At 49.7% G+C, this 18,301-nt stretch overlaps 2 protein-coding genes across 7 annotated transcripts in view; one reads left to right on the forward strand and one right to left on the reverse strand.

Annotated features, from left to right (window-relative positions):
• CNP (2',3'-cyclic nucleotide 3' phosphodiesterase) overlaps window positions 1–18,301 on the forward strand; it is a 736,460-nt gene that overhangs the window by 628,829 nt on the left and 89,330 nt on the right. The window lies entirely within an intron of this gene.
• Window positions 1–18,301, reverse strand: part of ACLY (ATP citrate lyase) — a 62,931-nt gene that overhangs the window by 6,586 nt on the left and 38,044 nt on the right. For all 6 annotated transcript variants that reach the window (XM_050762564.1, XM_050762563.1, XM_050762561.1 and 3 more), the window contains 8 exons: window positions 18,032–18,200; window positions 12,665–12,769; window positions 9,972–10,168; window positions 8,097–8,178; window positions 7,050–7,160; window positions 3,348–3,475; window positions 2,665–2,758; window positions 917–1,071 (listed from right to left, as the gene is read on the reverse strand). In XM_050762564.1, coding sequence (XP_050618521.1) covers window positions 917–1,071; window positions 2,665–2,758; window positions 3,348–3,475; window positions 7,050–7,160; window positions 8,097–8,178; window positions 9,972–10,168; window positions 12,665–12,769; window positions 18,032–18,200 — 1,041 coding nt within the window. The remainder of the gene's footprint in view (window positions 1–916; window positions 1,072–2,664; window positions 2,759–3,347; window positions 3,476–7,049; window positions 7,161–8,096; window positions 8,179–9,971; window positions 10,169–12,664; window positions 12,770–18,031; window positions 18,201–18,301) is intronic.

Consider the following 18,301-nt stretch of genomic DNA (forward strand, 5'->3'; position numbering starts at 1 on the left):
GCAGGAGCAGACAGAAAGAGACCTGCTCAGGTGTCATAACCCATGAACTTTTCCCAGGAAGGGTCCAAAGCAGGACCAAGACCCATCTCTCTGCAGGTGAGGGCATGACACAACCCAAGACATTGACCTGGCCTTCTACCCGGCACCACCTTAAGCCAGGCCTCTGTGAATCACATACTCACTGGCTCCCCTGCCCAGCCGTCAGTCCCATGGGAGGGCTAAGATTGGGAGTTGCAGAGAAAACCAATTTTTTCTAACATTCAAGCTGACGGGAGAAAGAAATTTGCAAGGTGAACACAACATAAGGTACTTTCTTTTTCTTTTCTTTTTTTTTCGAGATGGAGTATTTTTGCTCTTGTTGCCCAGGCTGGAGTGCAATGGCGCGATCTTGGCTCACTGCAACCTACACCTCCTGGGTTCAAGTGATTCTCCTGCCTCAGCCTCCTTGAGTAGCTGGGATTACAGGTGCGCACCACCATGCCCAGCTAATTTTTTGTATTTTTAGTAGAGACAGGGTTTCACCATGTTGGCCAGGCTGGTCTTGAACTCCTGACCTCAGGTGATCCACCTACCTCGGCCTCCCAAAGCATTGGGATGACAGGCGTGAGCCACTGCGCCCGGCCCATAAGGTACTCTCTATCTGTTCAGCAGTGTCACGAGGCCCACACTCCTTAGGCCACCACATTTTCCAGTTCTCTCCTGCCTAACCTCTATCTTGCTGTCAAGAGGTCTGCATTTGGCCGGGTGCAGTGGCTCATAGCTTAAGTGTCCTTCCTCTGCCCTTTCAATTGACCCGTGGCCCCAAAGATTGACCTTGGACACACTCCCCAGGCCTGTCCACTCCCACTCCTTTGTTGGGGGAAAATCATTAACTCCGAGCTGCAGGGCCCTGTCATCTTCTGCCCTCCATGCTCACCTTTTCTGGAACCAGAGGAGGCCGAGGACCCCGCCAATGCCCATCTCTTCCTTGAAGACCTCCGTGATGGGCATGCCCGCGTAGATGAGCTCCTGTCCTCGCTCATCACAGATGCTGGTCATGAATGAGGCAGGTTTGCGGATCAAACCAAGCTCCTGGGCAGAGATGGGGCAGAGGGAAGCAGGGCCCTGGTGACCACCACAGATTCTTCCAGAACTGCCCCGCTGTGTGTACTCTCAGAACCAAAGTGCCCCAGGAATGTCTTAAACTCTGGCAGCAAAGCAACAACTCTCAGACGAAGTTTTCCCAAGAAAGAAGTGCAAAAGCCCTTTCATTAAATCATTTTGGACACAGAAAACAGGAGGACCCATGGTACCACTTGGCATCAGCACTATCAGCACTATCTCTATCCTTCTCTGAGCATTTGCTGGGCTAGAAAATAACCTAAGCAGCTTATATCCATTGCTTCATTTCTGGAGGGGGACCAGGGTCTCTCTGTTGCACAGGCTGGAGTACACTGGTGCGATCATAGCTCACTTCAGCCTCAAACTCCTAGCTAGGCTCAAACGATCCTCCCGCCTCTGCCTCCCAGTAGCTGGGGCCACAAGGCACGCACTGCCACGCCTGGCTAATTAAAAAATTTTTTTTGTAGAGACAGGGTCTTGCTATGTTGTCCAGGCTGGTCTTAAACTCTTGGGCTCAAGAAATTCTCCCACCTCGGCCTCCCCAAGTCCTGGGATTACAGGCGTGAGACCCCGTCCATTGCTTCATATTTTTTTTTTTTTTTTTTTTTTGAGATGGAGTCTTGCTGTGTCGCCCAGGCTGGAGTGTAGTGGTGTGTTATCTCAGCTCACTGCAACCTCTGCCTCCCGGGTTCAAGCAATTCTCCTGCCTCAGCCTCCCGAGTAGCTGGGATTACAGGAGTCCATCACTGCGCCTGGCTAATTTTTGTATTTTTTTCAGTAGAGATGGGATTTCACCATGTTGGCCAGGCTGGTCTCGAATTCTTGACCTCAGGTGATCCACCCACCCCAGCCTCCCAAAGTGGTGGGATTACAGGCATGAGCCACTGCGCCCAGCACTTTTTTTTTTTTTTTTTTTTTTTTTAAATTAGAGACAGGGTCTTACTCTGTAACCCAGGATGGAGTGCAGTGGCACAGTCATGGCTAACTTCAGCCTTCAACTCCTGGTCTCAAGCAATCCTCCCACCTTGGCCTCCAAAAGTGTCAACTTGACTGAATTGAGGGATACAAAGTATTGATCCTGGGTGTGTCTGTGTAGGTGTTGCCAAAAGAGATTAACATTTGAGTCAGTGGGCTGGGGAAGGCAGATCCACCCTTAATGTGGTGAGCACAATCTAATCAGCTTCCAGCGAATATAAAGCAGCCAGAAAAACATGAGAAAAAGAGAGATGGGCTTAGCTCCCAGACTACATCTTTCTCCTGTGCTGGATGCTTCCTGCCCTCGAACATTGGACTCCAAGTTCTTCAGTGTGGGGACTCGGACTGGCTCTCCTTGCTCCTCAGCTTACAGACAGCCTATTGTGGTACCTTGTGATCATGTAAGTTAATACCTAATAAACTCTCCTTTATATATATATATCCTATTAGTTCTGTCCCTCTAAGAGATCCCCGACTAATACAGAAGGCCTGGTTTCCAAGAGTTCGAGGCAAATCAATGAGAAACCCACCACCACAGACCCACAGATCTCTCTTGTTCACACTGTTAGGGACATTCAAGGCACCTACCCTGGCCCAGGAGTAGTCCATGGGCACGGTTGGGGGCGGCACCTCCTGGGCAGGTACAATGACTCCATTGGCCACAAGATCTTCGTACACAGACCTGGAAGGCAGGGAAAAAAAGACATCCACGTGGATTTTCTTATTTTGGGCTTCTGTAAGACATCCCAAGAATGCTCTATCTAACCCAAACACTGTAGGTTTTAGTTTACTCTTACCTGCTGAATTCTGAGAACTAAATGAAAACAAGTTCTAGCCAAGACTGCACCTGCCCCTCTGCTCCCTACTACCTCACATCCCAGTCTCTGGATGGCAAGGAAGGACAGAGCTGGGAGTCCAGACAGGTTTAAGAGATGGGAAGAGATCAGAGGGTATCTAATAACTCTTTATTGATCATAGGTAACACTCTCTAAACATTTTCATGCAGAGCTCTCATCTGTGGCTGCCGCCTCCCAGCCAAATAGGTAGGCTCAGAAACTCAACACGTTTTAACACCAGCCTAGACCTACTGCTTCCACAAACTAAAACAAAAGGAAAGCCAAAGAGAAAGAGGATTTTGAACCATCCACACAGCTGCGCTAGACATCAAGAGGGACCAGAAATATGGGATGTCCCTGTGTGGGAGAGGCTGCTGTCTCAGGAGGAATTTGGAAAGGAGGGGGAGGCCGCCATCCTCCCCAAGGTCCACTTACTGGATGATCTCTCCAAGCTCATCAAAGCTCCGGGGCACAAACACTCCTGCTTCCTTCAAAGCCTGGTTCTTGGCTACTGCAGTTTCAGAAGCCTGGTTGGCACAAGCTCCAGCATGGCCAAACTGGACCTGGAAAGCAAAGGAAAGTAGCTTTACTGCTAATCCCCCAAGAGTGAACAACAAATTCCCAGGGAAATGCCAGCACTGGTCATAGGCTGGCACTGTGCTAAACACTTTACATGAATCACTTCATTTAAGCCTCAGGCAAGGTCACTGAATAGGTACAATAGATGATTTCCATTTTACAGACGAGAAAACTGAAGTACAGAGAAGTTCAGAAGCTTTATCAGGGTCACACAGCTAATGTGCATGGAAGTGAGGATACAAAGGCTGGCAGCCCAACCCCAGAATCATCTTCCTTTTTTTTTTTTTCCCCTTATCTTTTTTTTTTTTTTTTTTTTTTTTTGAGACGGAGTCTCGCTCTGTCGCCCAGGCTGGAGTGCAGTGGCCGGATCTCAGCTCACTGCAAGCTCCGCCTCCCGGGTTCACGCCATTCTCCTGCCTCAGTCTCCCGAGTAGCTGGGACTACAGGCGCCCGCCACCTCGCCCGGCTAGTTTTTTTGTATTTTTTAGTAGAGATGGGGTTTCACCGTGTTAGCCAGGATGGTCTCGATCTCCTGACCTCGTGATCCGCCCGTCTCGGCCTCCCAAAGTGCTGGGATTACAGGCTTGAGCCACCGCGCCCGGCCTCCCCTTATCTTTTGTTTTGTTTTAAGACGAAGTCTTGCTCTTGTCACCCAGGCTGGAGTGCAATGGCGTGATTTCAGCTCACTGCAACCTCTGCCTCCTGGGTTCCAGCGATTCTCCTGCCTCAGCCACCCATGTAGCTGGGATTACAGGCGCCTGCCACCATGCCCAGCTAATTTTTGTATTTTTAGTAGAGATGGGGTTTCACCATGTTGGCCAGGCTGGTCTCAAACTCCTAACCTCAGGTGATCCACCAGCCTCAGCCTCCCAAGCTGCTGGGATTACAGGCGTGAGCCAGCGCGCCCAGCGTGACTGTGCCTTTAACCAAGCGATGGAGGAAATTAACACAGACATCTGATGCAAAGCCTTGTCTTAGGATGGGGTGCAGAGGGTAATCATAGTACTATCTAACCTGTTTACATAACACTATGTTCAGGCACTTTTCTAAGAGTTTTACTCATTCAATCTCAGTAGCTATGATCGTTTCCTATAAAAAAGGAAATGGGAGCATAGATGGGTAAAGTGATTTATCCCAGGTCACACAGGTAGTATGTGGTAGCACTTGAACCTAGGCAACCTGGCCTCAGCCTGTGCTCTTCACCATGCAAATAGAACAAAAAGGTGAAAAGGTTAGGAACTGCTGCTCTGTAAGCAACAGTTGAAAGACACCTTAAAGCGTGGGTTCCCAATGCGTTCTTTGTAGGATTTAATCTGCATCCGCAGATGGGTGGGAAAGAAGAAATTCTATGTTCAGAAACCCTGGGTTTAAGGAAGTTAAGTTTCTTTAACTCTGGATTTCTCAAAACTAAAACCAAAATTTCTAAAAGGGAGATGAATTATTTAAAAAACAAAACTAAAGGGCCAGGTGCAGTGGCTCACGAGGTCAGGAGATCGAGACCATCCTGGCTAACATGGTGAAACCCCATCTCTACTAAAAGAATACAAAAAAATTAGCTGAGTATGGTGGCGGGCGCTTGTAGTCCCAACTACTCCGGAGGCTGAGACAGCAGAATGGCATGAACCCGGGAGGCGGAGCTTGCAGTGAGCCAGATTGCACCACTGCACTACAGCCTGGGCAACAGAGCCAGACTCGGTCTCAAAAAAAAAAAAACCTAAAATAATTCAAGGACCCATCCCACCCATGGGGCGATGAGTGCTGGCCAGATACTGAAATGTGAGATGCTCGCCCTCTTAGAAGTGTCCTGATCACGGTGGGGATGTGGAGGTGGGGTGGAAAGGTGGAGGGGCTGGTAATGCGAAGCAAGCCAGGAGAAACAATGGGGGAGGCTGATTGATTTTTGGTTGTTGGGTGAGTATGGAGTTGGGGGAGAGCACTCAAGAAGAAAGAGAATCGGCTGGGCATGGTAACTCACGGCTGTAATCCCAGCACTTTGGGAGGCCGAGGCAGGTGGATCACCTGAAGTCAGGAGTTCGAGACCAGCCTGGCCAACATGGTGAAACCCTGTCTCTACTAAAAATACAAAAGTTAGCTGGGCATGGTGGCATGCACCTGTAATCCCAGCTACTTGGGAGGCTGAAGCAGGGGAATCACTTGAACCAGGGAGGCAGAGGTTGCAGTGAGCTGAGATCGCACCACTGCACTCTAGCCTGGGCGACAGAGTGAGATTTCGTCTCAAAAAAAAAAAAAAAAAAGTTGTTTCCAGTTTTTGCCGTTATGACACTGCAGAGTATTCTTGTACACATACTTTGAAACACTCTGCATGTATACCCATGGGGTAAATCTGCAAAAGTGGAATTACTCATTCAAAGAAGACATGCACTTGACAACTGGACAAATATTGCCACTCTGAGGTGGGCAGGAATCTGAAGGGGAAAAGCATGCATTCTAGGAAGAGTGACAATAGCTTACCAGAAGGAAAACTTTAGGGTTAAGGATTCTCATGATTGCAGGAAGCCTTGAAGGCTTTACCTTTTTATAGACACAGCACTAAGAGAAGGCCCTACACTCACAGGGTGCTTAACAACTATTGATAAACTAATTGGGTGATGAGTGGTTGTTTCCTTTTTGAGATGGAGTTTTGCTCTTGTAGCCCAGGCTGGAGTACAATGGCGCGATCTCAGCTCACTGCAACTTCCAACTCCCGGGTTCAAGTGATTCTCTTGCCTCAGCCTCCTGAGTAGCTGGGATTACAGGCATGTGCCACCATGCCAGACTTGTTCTGTATTTTTAGTAGAGATGAGGTTTCTCCATGTTGGTCAGGTTGGTTTCGAACTCCCAACCTCAGGTGATCCTCCCACCTCGGCTTCCCAAAGTGCTGGGATTACAGGCATGAGCCACCATGCCCGGCTTTTCCTTCAATTTCATCATCATGATCACGTGGGCCACCTTCAAGGTGGTAGAGGGTTCTCTAAGCTGAAGTACAGGGGCTGAAGTCTGGTGTATGATCCCCCAGCAGAAGACAGATAGCTCAGAAGCTTAGCAGATAGCAGAAGCCTAAGGAGTGTTTATGCTCAACAGTATCAGGTGCCGCCAGGCACTTTCACATACATTTTATCATTTTAACACATGAAGAACAAACCTTTCCTTCTACCACCTCTCCCCACACAAAACATTTCACCAAGCCCCACCCAGCTGAGCTCAGGCTGTGTCCTTCTCCCTCCTCAGCCTCCTTTCCATCAGCAAAGCCCTTCTCATCCCCTAAACTACAGTTCAAACATCACCTTCTCAGGGAAGCCATCTCAACTTCTCTAGACAGCTGGTTGCTACCTACACCAAGCAGAGACTCAGAGCCTGATTCTGACTTTAATCTGCTTATAAATTGGTTTCCTCCAACTGGATGAGAGCAGGGCCCTGGCTGGACTTTTGCAGTAACCAAGCAAGTAACAAACGTTTCTTGAAGGAACTAGCTGCTTAATAAGATGACTACATGGTTCACTTCAAATGCCCCCTTGCAATCCCCACTCCTAGCCCCGGAGTGACCCGTCCCAGCCATACCTCAGAGGAGAACATGGTGGCACAGGTCCCAATGCACCAGCAGACGATGGGCTTGGTGAGGCGGCCCTCCTTGATGCCCCGGCAAATCTTATATTCCTCAGTGCCCCCAATCTGCCAAGGAATGGGGAATGAGAAAAAGCCAAGTTAGTGGAGCCCATCCTGACGTAAAAACTGGATAGAAAATGGAGGGACATGGGCTTTGGCCAAATAAAAGGAGTTTAGTTTCAGCCTGGATACAAGGAGGATTTCTAAAGGAACAAACAGCAGGTCTCCTAGAGGAATCTCTGGGACTCCCCCTTCCTGATCTAGAGATATAACATGATTTAGGATTAGACCTGCCTTCAGAGGTGCAAACAAGGGATGGAGTTATGGGACTCCCACATTTTTCAGTATTTAGAAAATTTTTTTTAACTGTTCTATCCAAAAGTCATCAAATTTTTTAAAAAGCGGTTTTTGTTTTTGTTTTTCCCAGAGTCTTGCTCTGTCTCCCAGGCTGGAGGGCAGTGGTGTGATCTCTGTTCACTGCAACCTCTACCTCCTGGGTTCAAGTGATTCTCCCACCTCAGCCTCCCGAGTGGCTGGGATTACAAGTGCGTACCACTACGCCTGGTTAATTTTTATATTTTTAGTAGAGATGGGTTTTCACCATGTAGGCCAGGATGGTCTAGAATTCCTGATCAAGTGACCCACCTGTCTCAGCCTTCCAAAGTGCTGGAAGGATTACAGGTGTTAGCCACCATACCTGGGCAAAAAAATGCACTTTTTACTCCAGCTTTCCACTGCCCACCACGTAGAGACCACGGCCAGCCAGAGCAGAGCTTCTCTCTTACTGGTGCTAAACTGGGAGGTAAGAACTCCTTTCTCTGAAACATAAATGGCAGTACTAATAGTGACAACTTCGAGGGCCCCAGCATCTAGAGGGTGGGATTACCAGAGACTGTCCCTTTAAGTTACATGTAACCAAAATGTTTAAATTTTTTGAAAACTGAGATTATGCATTACAGTTTTAAAATCATATATATATATATATTTTTTGAAGTAACTCACCTCTCCAAGAACCACAATCATTTTGACTCCTGGAGTGTCCTGATAGCGTAACACATGATCCATGAATGTGGAGCCTGGATACCTGTTGAGGGCAGGGAGTATCAGGATACAGGATCAGGAGGAGGCATGGGAAAGCGTGTACAGGGTTAGGAAGCACACTTGTACCGGGAACACTGGATTTTAGGGGGGTGTGGATGGCCGGTAAGGGTCCAGAGATGCCCCAGCAATAATGGAGAAGGGTAGGAGGGGGAAGGTAGCAAATGGAGCAGAAGGGAAGAAAGAGGAGGGAAGGAGTTGGAGCTATCTAACTCGCAAAGGAAAAGACAGCACAAAATAAGCCCAGAGAGGTTCACTCAGCACTAAGAGATGACCGAGAGAGCACACCCTGGTGCAGTTGTTTTAAAACACATCCACAAAAGGCCAGGGGCAGTGGCTCACGCCTGTAATTCCAGCACTTTGGGAGGCCCAGGAGGGCAGATCACCTGAGGTCAGGAGTTCCAGACCAGCCTGGCCAACATGGTGAAACCCCGTCTCTACTAAAAATACAAAAATCAGCCAGGTGTGGTGGTGAGCGCTTGTACAGTCCCAGCTACTCGGGAGGCTGAGGCAGGAGGATCGCTTGAATTTTTTGATCGTCTCAAAAAAAAAAATCTAAGAACACATATTTTCTTTCTTTTTGAGATGAAGTCTTGCTCTTTCACCCAGGCTTGAGTGTAGTGGTGCAATCTTGGTGCACTGCAACCTCCGCCTCCCAGGTTCAAGCAATCCTCCTGCCTCAGGCTCCAGAGTAGCTGGCACTACTGGCACACACCACCACATCTGGCTAACTTTTTTTGGTAGAGATGGGGGTCTCACTGTGTTGCCTCAGCTGGTCTCGAATTTCTGGGCTGAAACAATCCTCCTACCTAAGCCTCCCAAAGTGCTGGGATGACAGGCATAAGCCACTGTTCTAGGCCTCTTCATGTCTTTTGATATGATCATTATAAATCTAAGAAGACAATCTAAACAAGTAGCATTTCCTAGACTTATTCCCGGAGCCTTTGGTCAGGCAGTACCCAAGGACTGGGGATTCCCAGGCCACACCCCTAAAGACCTTGGTGAGAGTTCTTCCTCACCCAGGCATCCTATCGGAAATCACGTGGTAAAGCCAGGCAGACGGACAAGGTGACTCTATCTCAACAGCTTTTGGTTTCTAAGCCTGACAGCAGTGGTAACAGTAGGAATAATAAACAATAATGGCTAACATTTATTATGGACTTACTAAGTGCCAGACGTCACTCTAAGATATAATACTCTATTCATGACCTACTGATCAGTGTTCCCACTAACAAAAATAATGAGGATACTAGTATTAACTACCATAAAAACTCACTGAGCACCTGCTGAGAGCAGGCCCTGGCTCAGACACTTCCATGTACTACACCTCATTTATTCCTCCAGTGACCCCATGAGGTGGGGGGTATTATTTACCCATTTGATGGAGGTCTAGGGAGGTTAAGTAACCGGCCCCCAGGATGGCCCCTGCCACCCACCCCCTACAAAAGAGGGAAAATGGGATTTGAACCTCTTCAATCCAATTTCAGAACTGGCCCTCCTAACCACTGCACTCTGCTGCCTCCCTGTGGCCAATCACAACAAACAAAATTATCCCCAAAGCCCAGTCGTCTCTGCTGCACATTGCCCTGTTCTGTGCTTTCTGATTTCATGCTCTGTCAGTCCTGAGACAAGAGCAGTGATGCCCCATTGTTTAGACTTCAGCAGCATTCCTGTGGGCCTGGAACTCAGGGGCAGCGAGCAGCCTGCAGGACACAGCGTCATCTCCTAGCCTGCCGCTCTCAATGTGGGAAGCCCCTCCTTGGCTTCCCAGGTGATTACCTGTCCCCACCAATGGCCACACCCTCATAGACGCCATCCGTGGTCCGAGAGATGATATTGTTGAGCTCGTTGGACATGCCTCCAGAACGTGAGACATAGGCCACGCTGCCTGGGCGGTACAATTTGGAGGCCAGGATGTTGTCCAGCATCCCACCCGTGTTCCCAATCTTAAAGCACCCAGGCTTGATGCCTCCAACCTGTGGGGGCAGAAACCACAATCAGGGAGGAAGGTGGCTTCCAGATTCACCACGAAGAATCACAAAGCCCCTGCATTACTGCCTCTCTGGCCAGGCTGGGGAGAGAATGACGAAGAGGAATCACACTTGCCCATTGGGTTTCCTGCTTAGGAAAGTCTCCTTTCTCTCAAGAGACATTATACAGAACAAAAGACAGCCTTCTTTGTAAAACATGGCTCACTAATTCAGGTTCAGATACATATACTCAGCCCGGCACAGTGGCTCAGGCCTGTAATCTCAGCTCTTTGGAAATAAATACTAGTTTCAACTTTTTAATACAGTAAGAAGTAAAAATAAGCCGGGCGCGGTGGCTCAAGCCTGTAATCCCAGCACTTTGGGAGGCCGAGACGGGCGGATCACGAGGTCAGGAGATCGAGACCATCCTGGCTAACACGGTGAAACCCCGTCTCTACTAAAAAATACAAAAAACTAGCCGGGCGAGGTGGCGGGCATCTGTGTTCCCAGCTACTCGGGAGGCTGAGGCAGGAGAATGGCGTAAACCCGGAAGGCAGAGCTTGCAGTGAGCTGAGATCCGGCCACTGCACTCCAGCCCGGGCCACAGAGCCAGACTCCTTCTCAAAAAAAAAAAAAAAAAAAAAAAAGTAAAAATAAGCCAGGTGTAGAGGAACATTTCCGTAATCCAAGCTACTCAGGAGGCTGAGGCAGGGAGACTGCTCGAGCTTAGGAGTTCAGGGCTGCTGAAGTGTGCTATAACCGCACCAGTGAAAAGCCACTGCACTCCAGCAACACAGTGAGACCCTGCTTCTTAAAAAAACAAACAAAACATAATTCAAAGAACAATTTCAGCCAGGCATGGTGGCTCACGCCTGCAATCCCAACACTTTTGGAGGCTGAAGGGGGCAGATTACCTGAGGTTGGGAGTTTGAGACCAGCCTGGCTAACATGGTGAAACCTTGTCTCTACTAAAAATACAAAAATTAGCCAGGCGTGGTGGTTCACACCTGTAGTCCCAGCTCCTCGGGAGGCTGAGGCAGGAGAATTTCTTGAACCAAGGAGGCAGAGGCTGTAGTGAGCCAAGATTGTGCCACTGCACTCCTGCACTACCTGGGCCACCTAGGTAACAGAGCAAGACTCCATCTCAAAGGCAAAACAAACAAACAAACAAACAAAAAACAAAGGCCAAGCACGGTGGCTCACGCCTGTAACTCCAGGACTTTGGGAGGCCGAGGCGGGTGGATCATTTGAGGCCACCAGCCTGGCCAACACAGTGAAACCCCGCCTCTACTAAAAATACAAAAATTAGCCGGGCATGGTGGCAGCCGCCTGTAGTCCCAGCTACTCGGGAGGCTGAGGTAGGGGAATTGCTTGAACCCAGGAGGTGGAAGTTGCAGTGAGCCAAGATTGCACCACTGCACTCTAGCCTGGGTAACAGAGTGAGACTCTGTGCCCCCCTACCCTCCAAAAAAGAATAATTTCTTCTTATATGAAGACTTTGGGCCACCAGGCAGTTTATTCTTTTTTTTTTTTTGAGACGGAGTCTGGCTCTGTCACCCAGGCTGGAGTGCAGTGGCGCGATCTCGGCTCACTGCAAGCTCCGCCTCCCGGGTTTACGCCATTCTCCTGTCTCAGCCTCCCGAGTAGCTGGGACTACAGGCGCCCGCCACCTCGCCCGGCTAGTTTTTTGTATTTTTTAGTAGAGACGGGGTTTCCCTGTGTTAGCCAGGATGGTCTCGATATCCTGACCTCGTGATCTGCCCGTCTCGGCCTCCCAAAGTGCTGGGATTACAGGCTTGAGCCACCGCGCCCGGCCGGCAGTTTATTCTTTGGTTTAGCAAAGACTATGCTATGGTTGTATGAAGGTAGACAAATACTAAAAAATTACTCATTAGCTCCTTGAAACCATAAAGGTGATATGGACTAGGGAGAGAGTCCTTTAAAAAAATACCCAGGAGGCAGAGGTTGCAGTGAGCTAAGATCATGCCACTGCACTCCAGCCTGGGCAACAGAATGAGACTCCATCTCAAAAAAAAAAAAAACCAAAACAAAAACTAAAAATGGGCCAGGCGCGTTGGCTCACACCGGTAATTCCAGCACTTTGGGAGGCTGAGGTGGGTGGATCACCCGACGTCAGGAGTTTGAGACCAGCCTGACCAACATGGTGAAACCCCGTCTCTACTAAAAATACAAAAATTAGCTGGGCATGGTGGCGGGTGCCTGTAATCTCAGCTACTTGGGAGGGTGAGGCAGGAGAATCACTTGAACCCGGAAGCAGAGGTTGCAGTGAGCCAAGATCGCGCCATTGCACTCCAGCCTAGGCGTTGCAGGGAGACTCTGTCTCAAAAAAAAAAGCTAAAAATGGACAGACTGATTTTCAACAAATACTTCCGGAACCCTCTCAAGGAGGGAGATAGAAGAGTCAAAAAGTAAACTTCCTAAGGGCACTGAACTTCATAAGATAGCATCGAACGTAAAAGGCTTTCCGGACAGGAAGCTCACAGTGGCAGGTCCGATGATGGTCACTCCCTTCTGGTCCGCCTTCTTGATCAGCTTTCTCGTGAGGGCCTCAGGGATGCCTTCGGCTATGATGGCGATGGTCCGGATCTAGAGCATGACAAGAGTCCCTTCCCGTTAACTTTCTGCCTCAGAAAGGGCAACAAGACAGCACCGTTCAAGGGCCCATTCCCCATGTCCCCTTCCAGGGTCCAAGAACAAAGTAATGTTAACAATATGCATGTCAGCTGGGCGCAGTGGCTCATGCTTGTAATCCCAGCACTTTGGGAGACCAAGGAGGGTGGATCTTCTAAGGTCAGGAGTTCAAGACCAGCCTGGCCAACATGGCAAAACCCCATCTCTACTAAAAATACAAAAATTAGCTGGGCATGGTGGTGTGCGCCTGTAATCCCAACTACTAGGGAGGCTGAGGCAGGAGAATCACTTGAGCCCAGGAGGTGGAGGTTGCAGTGAGCTGAGATGGCACCACTGCACTCCAGCCTGGGCAATAGAGCGAGACTCCATCTCAAAAACAAAACAAAACAAAAAAACAAAACCAAAATGCATCTCATTCTTCCCACAGGCCTCTGCTCCTGATCACTCTAACCATCTCCTGAAAACACAGGTGGTGGATAGCTGAAACTGATCTCCACTAGCTAACGCCGCAGTGATCCACCCAACAGAGGCAGATATTTCGGAATCCCTGCTACAGTCATAGCAGCTACGTTCACTCTCACCCAAAAGCTCACACCCTCCTGTTGTCTACCTGCTCCTGTGCCTGCTCATAAAGCAGCTATCTAAGGCTTCTCCCCATGGTACCCTCCGAGTCTTGTCACCATCCCCATAGGACAGGGTCAGCGTTTAAGAGAAATGAGCTGCTTCTACACTCAGCCCAGAGACGGGGTGGGAGGGGAATGGGACGGATCCAGGAATCATCTCTCTTTGGCTCTAAACCAGGGCCAGCGAACTTCTATAAAGGGTCAAGATAGTATTGTAGGGGCCAGGTGGAGTGGCTCATGCCTGTAATCCCAGCTCTTTGGGAGTCTAAGGCAGGTGGATTCCTTGAGCCCAACAGTTCAAGGCCAGCCTGGGCAACACAGGGAGAGCCATTAGCTGGGCATAGTGGTGCATGCCTGTAATCCCAGCTACTCAGGAGGCTGAGGCAGGAGAATCGCTTGAACCTGGGAGGCAGAGGTTGCGATGAGCCGAGATCGCACCACTGCACTCCAGCCTGGGCAACAAGAGCAAAATTCCATCTCAAAAAACAAACAAAAAACAACCCTAAAACTAGGTGATGTGCTAGGTTTTGCCTTGGGCTGCAGTTTGCCAACCTCTGCCCTAGACTAAAGAAGTAGCAGCCGGGCGCGGTGGCTCACACCTATAATCCCAACACTTTGGGAGGCCGAGGCGGGTGGATCACCTGAGGCTGGAGTTCGAGACCAGCCTGACCAAAAAGGTGAAACCCCATCTCTATTGAAAATACAAAAATTAGCCAGGCATGGTGGCAGGCGCCTGTAGTATCAGCTACTTGGGAGGCTGAGACAGAAGAATTGCTGGAACCCGGGAGGTGGAGGTTGCAGTGAACCAAGATCTTGCCACTGTACTCACTCTAGCTTGGGTGACGGAGAGAGACTCCATTTCAACAAATGTGTTTTCTTTTTCACTTCCTCTAGATATCAAAACAATTTTATGTTCTCTGGTCATAAACTCAAATAAGCCAGTCTGGGATCAGGTGATAATTTTCAACAAAATAATCAATATCCTAATTTTATTTTATTTTTTTTGAGATGGAGTCTCACTCTTGTTGCCCAGGCTGGAGTACAATAGCACCTTGGCTCACTGCAACTTCCACCTCCCGGATTCAAGTCATTCTCCTGCCTCAGCCTCCCAAGTAGCTGGCAATACAGGTGCCCACCACCATACCTGGCTGTTTTATTTTTAGTAGAGGCAGTGGCTAGGCTGGTCTCGAACTCCTGACCTCAAATGATCCACCCACCTTGGCCTCCCAAAGTCCTGGGATTCCAGGTGTGAGCCACCGCACCCAGCCTCAAACCTGCACCTTCTGATGCAATAGTTCAACTTCTAGAAATTTATGCTTAGGGAATAATTAAAGATACAGGCAAATGTTAATCCGAGATTGCCCATCGCAAGATTTGCAAAAGCAAAAGTGATGCTGCTAATAAATGCTTATTGATGTGGAAAGAGCAACTGAAGAAAGCAGATTATATGAGTGGCATACAGTATTATTCCCTTTGTTCAAATCTAGAAAAAGGTGTAGATAAGGACACACTCTCATAGTAGCAGTCATGTTTTTCTGAAATGGGACCTCAAGTATTTATTTTCTTTTTTTTTTTTTTTTTTTTTTTTGAGACGGAGTCTCACGCTGTTGCCCAGGCTGGAGTGCAGTGGCGCGATCTCGGCTCACTGCAAGCTCCGCCTCCCGGGTTCCCGCCATTCTCCTGCCTCAGCCTCCTGAGTAGCTGGGACTACAGGCGCCCGCCACGGCGCCCGGCTAATTTTTTGTATTTTTTAGTAGAGACGGGGTTTCACTGTGGTCTCGATCTCCTGACCTTGTGATCCGCCCGCCTCGGCCTCCCAAAGTGCTGGGATTACAGGCTTGAGCCACCGCGCCCGGCCTAAGTATTTATTTTCAACAAAACAATATTCATCAGTATTCTGAAGCTGTTCTATAATAAATATATAATATTTTTATCATGAAATGTTGGAGTCTCTCTGGGCCTCCTCTGGCTTAGGAAGCTGACAGATTAAAAAAAAAATTAATTAATTAAAATAGGCCGGGTGCAGTGGCTCACTCCTGTAATCCCAGCACTTTGGGAGGCCAAGGTGAGTGGATCACTTGAGGCCAGAAGTTCAAGACCAGTCTGGCCAACATGGTGGAACCCCATCTCTACAAAAAAAAAAAGCCAGGTGTGGTGGCATGTGTGCCTGTAATCCCAGCTACTAGGGAGGCTGAGGCACGACAATCACTCAAGCCTGGGAGGCGGAGGCTGTGTGACAGAGTAAGGCCCTGTCTCAAAAAATAAATAAATAAATAAAATAAAGTGCTTTAATCCTGATTTGTTTTTTTGTTTTTGAGATAAGATCTGGATCTTGCTCTGCTGCCCAGGGTGGAGTGCAATGGCATGATCACAGCATGCTGCAGCCTCAACCTCCTGAGCTCAAGCGATCCTCCTACCTTAGCCTCCCTAGTAACTGGGACCAGTGAGTGCCACCATGCCTGGCTAATCCTTTTTTAAGTAGAGACAAGGTCTTGCTGTGTTGTTCAAGTTGGTCTCGAACCCCTAGCCTCAAACAATCCCCCCACCACTGCCTCCCAACAAACACAAGCCACGGCATCCAGTCAATCCTGGTTTTCAAGCCAGTTATGGATAGCACAGAGAGGATATAGTGGGGGTGGGGTGGAGCCTGAGCCGCCTCATTTATATATTTAACATTTATTTATTTATTTATTTATTTATTTATTTATTTAGAGTCTCACTCTGTTGCCTAGGCTGAAGTGCAGTGGTGTGATCACAACTCACTGCAGCCTTGACCTCCCGGGCTCAAGTGATCATCCTGCCTCAGCCAGCACATGCCACCATGTCCAGCTAATTTTTTTTTTTTCTTTTTTTGTAGGGACAGGGTCTTGCTTTACTGGCCTCCTGGGCTCAAGCAGTCTTCTTGCCTTGACCTCCCAAAGTGCTGGAATAACAGGCACAAGCCACCATGCCCAGCGTATATTTTATTTTACTTTATTTAATGTTTTTAAAGACAGGGTCTTGCTTTGCCACTCAGCCTGGAGTGCCATGGAATGATCATAGGTAACTGCAGTATTGAACTCCCGGGTGATAAATCGATCCTCCTGCCTCAGCCTCCTGAGTAGCTGGGACTAACAGGTGTGAGTCACCATGCCTGGCTGGACTAATTTTTAAACTTTCTGTAGAGAATGGGTCTCGCTTTATTGCTTAGGCTGGTCTTGAGCTCTTGGCTTCAAGCAATCTTGCTGCCTCTGCCTTCCGAAGTCCTAGGATTACAGGCATGAGCCACTGTCCCAGGCCTGAGCAGCCTCTTTGTAAGCCCAGGTAAGCAGCCTCTGCCCAGACTGACCTGCCCTGGGTCACTATTCTGACTTCTGAAGATCACGTGTCTCCAACCATTTCTACCCAAACCACTGGCTACTCCCAAATCTCCAGCCCTTTGTCCCAGGCAGCAGTGACAGGACATCATACAGGAGCCGTTCCTGCTTCCCCACCCTCCACCCCCGAGGGCCCAGTGATCTACCTGTGCATAGTTCATGTCCCCACCCCCCGCCCCCCAGAGCCCACCCAGTGATCTACCTGCACATAGTTCATGTCCCCAACCCCACCCCCCAGAGCCCACCCAGTGATCTACCTGCACATAGTTCATGGTCTCCACCCTCCACCCCCCAGAGCCCAGTGATCTACCTGCACATAGTTCATGTCCCCCCCCCCCACCCCCCAGAGCCCACCCAGTGATCTACCTGCGCATAGTTCATGGTCTCCACCCCCACCCCCCAGAGCCCACCCAGTGATCTACCTGCGCATAGTTCATGGTCTCCACCCCCACCCCCCAGAGCCCACCCAGTGATCTACCTGCGCATAGTTCATGGTCCCCACCCCCCCCCCCCCAGAGCCCACCCAGTGATCTACCTGCGCATAGTTCATGGTCCCCACCCCCACCCCCCAGAGCCCACCCAGTGCTCTACCTGCGCATAGTTCATGGTCCCCACGCCCCGCCCCCCAGAGCCCAGTGATCTACCTGCGCATAGTAGTTCATGGTCTCCACCCCCACCCCCCAGAGCCCACCCAGTGATCTACCTGCGCATAGTTCATGTCCCCACCCCCCACCCCCCAGAGCCCACCCAGTGATCTACCTGCGCATAGTTCATGTCCCCACCCCCGCCCCCCAGAGCCCACCCAGTGATCTACCTGCACATAGTTCATGGTCTCCACCCTCCACCCCCCAGAGCCCAGTGATCTACCTGCACATAGTTCATGTCCCCACCCCCACCCCCCAGAGCCCACCCAGTGATCTACCTGCGCATAGTTCATGGTCTCCACCCTCCACACCCCCCCAGCCCAGTGATCTACCTGCGCATAGTTCATGTCCCCACCCCCACCCCCCAGAGCCCACCCAGTGATCTACCTGTGCATAGTTCATGTCCCCACCCCCCCCCCCAGAGCCCACCCAGTGATCTACCTGCACATAGTTCATGGTCCCCACCCCCCGCCCCCCAGAGCCCAGTGATCTACCTGCGCATAGTTCATGTTCCCCACCCCCACCCCCCAGAGCCCAGTGATCTACCTGCGCATAGTTCATGTCCCCACCCCCACCCCCTGCCCAGTGATCTACCTGCGCATAGTTCATGGTCTCCATGGTGCTGTCATAGGCAGAGCGGAGAGAGGCAAAGTTGATAAGCACATCTACTTCTGGGTGCTTCCTCATGGCATCAGCCATGTTCTTGAAGACAGGGATCAGGATCTCCTTGTGCCCCCAGTAAAACTTCTGCTTGTGGTCCCCACTGTGAGAAAGTAAAAGAATTAGGACATCCTTAACCTATCAGGACTGGGGAAGGGGAAGCTGAGGGGAGGAATTTCACCCAGAAGGTAGAAAAGGCATGGT

Source organism: Macaca thibetana, chromosome 16, assembly GCF_024542745.1.
Source record: "Macaca thibetana thibetana isolate TM-01 chromosome 16, ASM2454274v1, whole genome shotgun sequence".
In the NCBI taxonomy this organism is placed as follows: Eukaryota; Metazoa; Chordata; class Mammalia; order Primates; family Cercopithecidae; genus Macaca; species Macaca thibetana.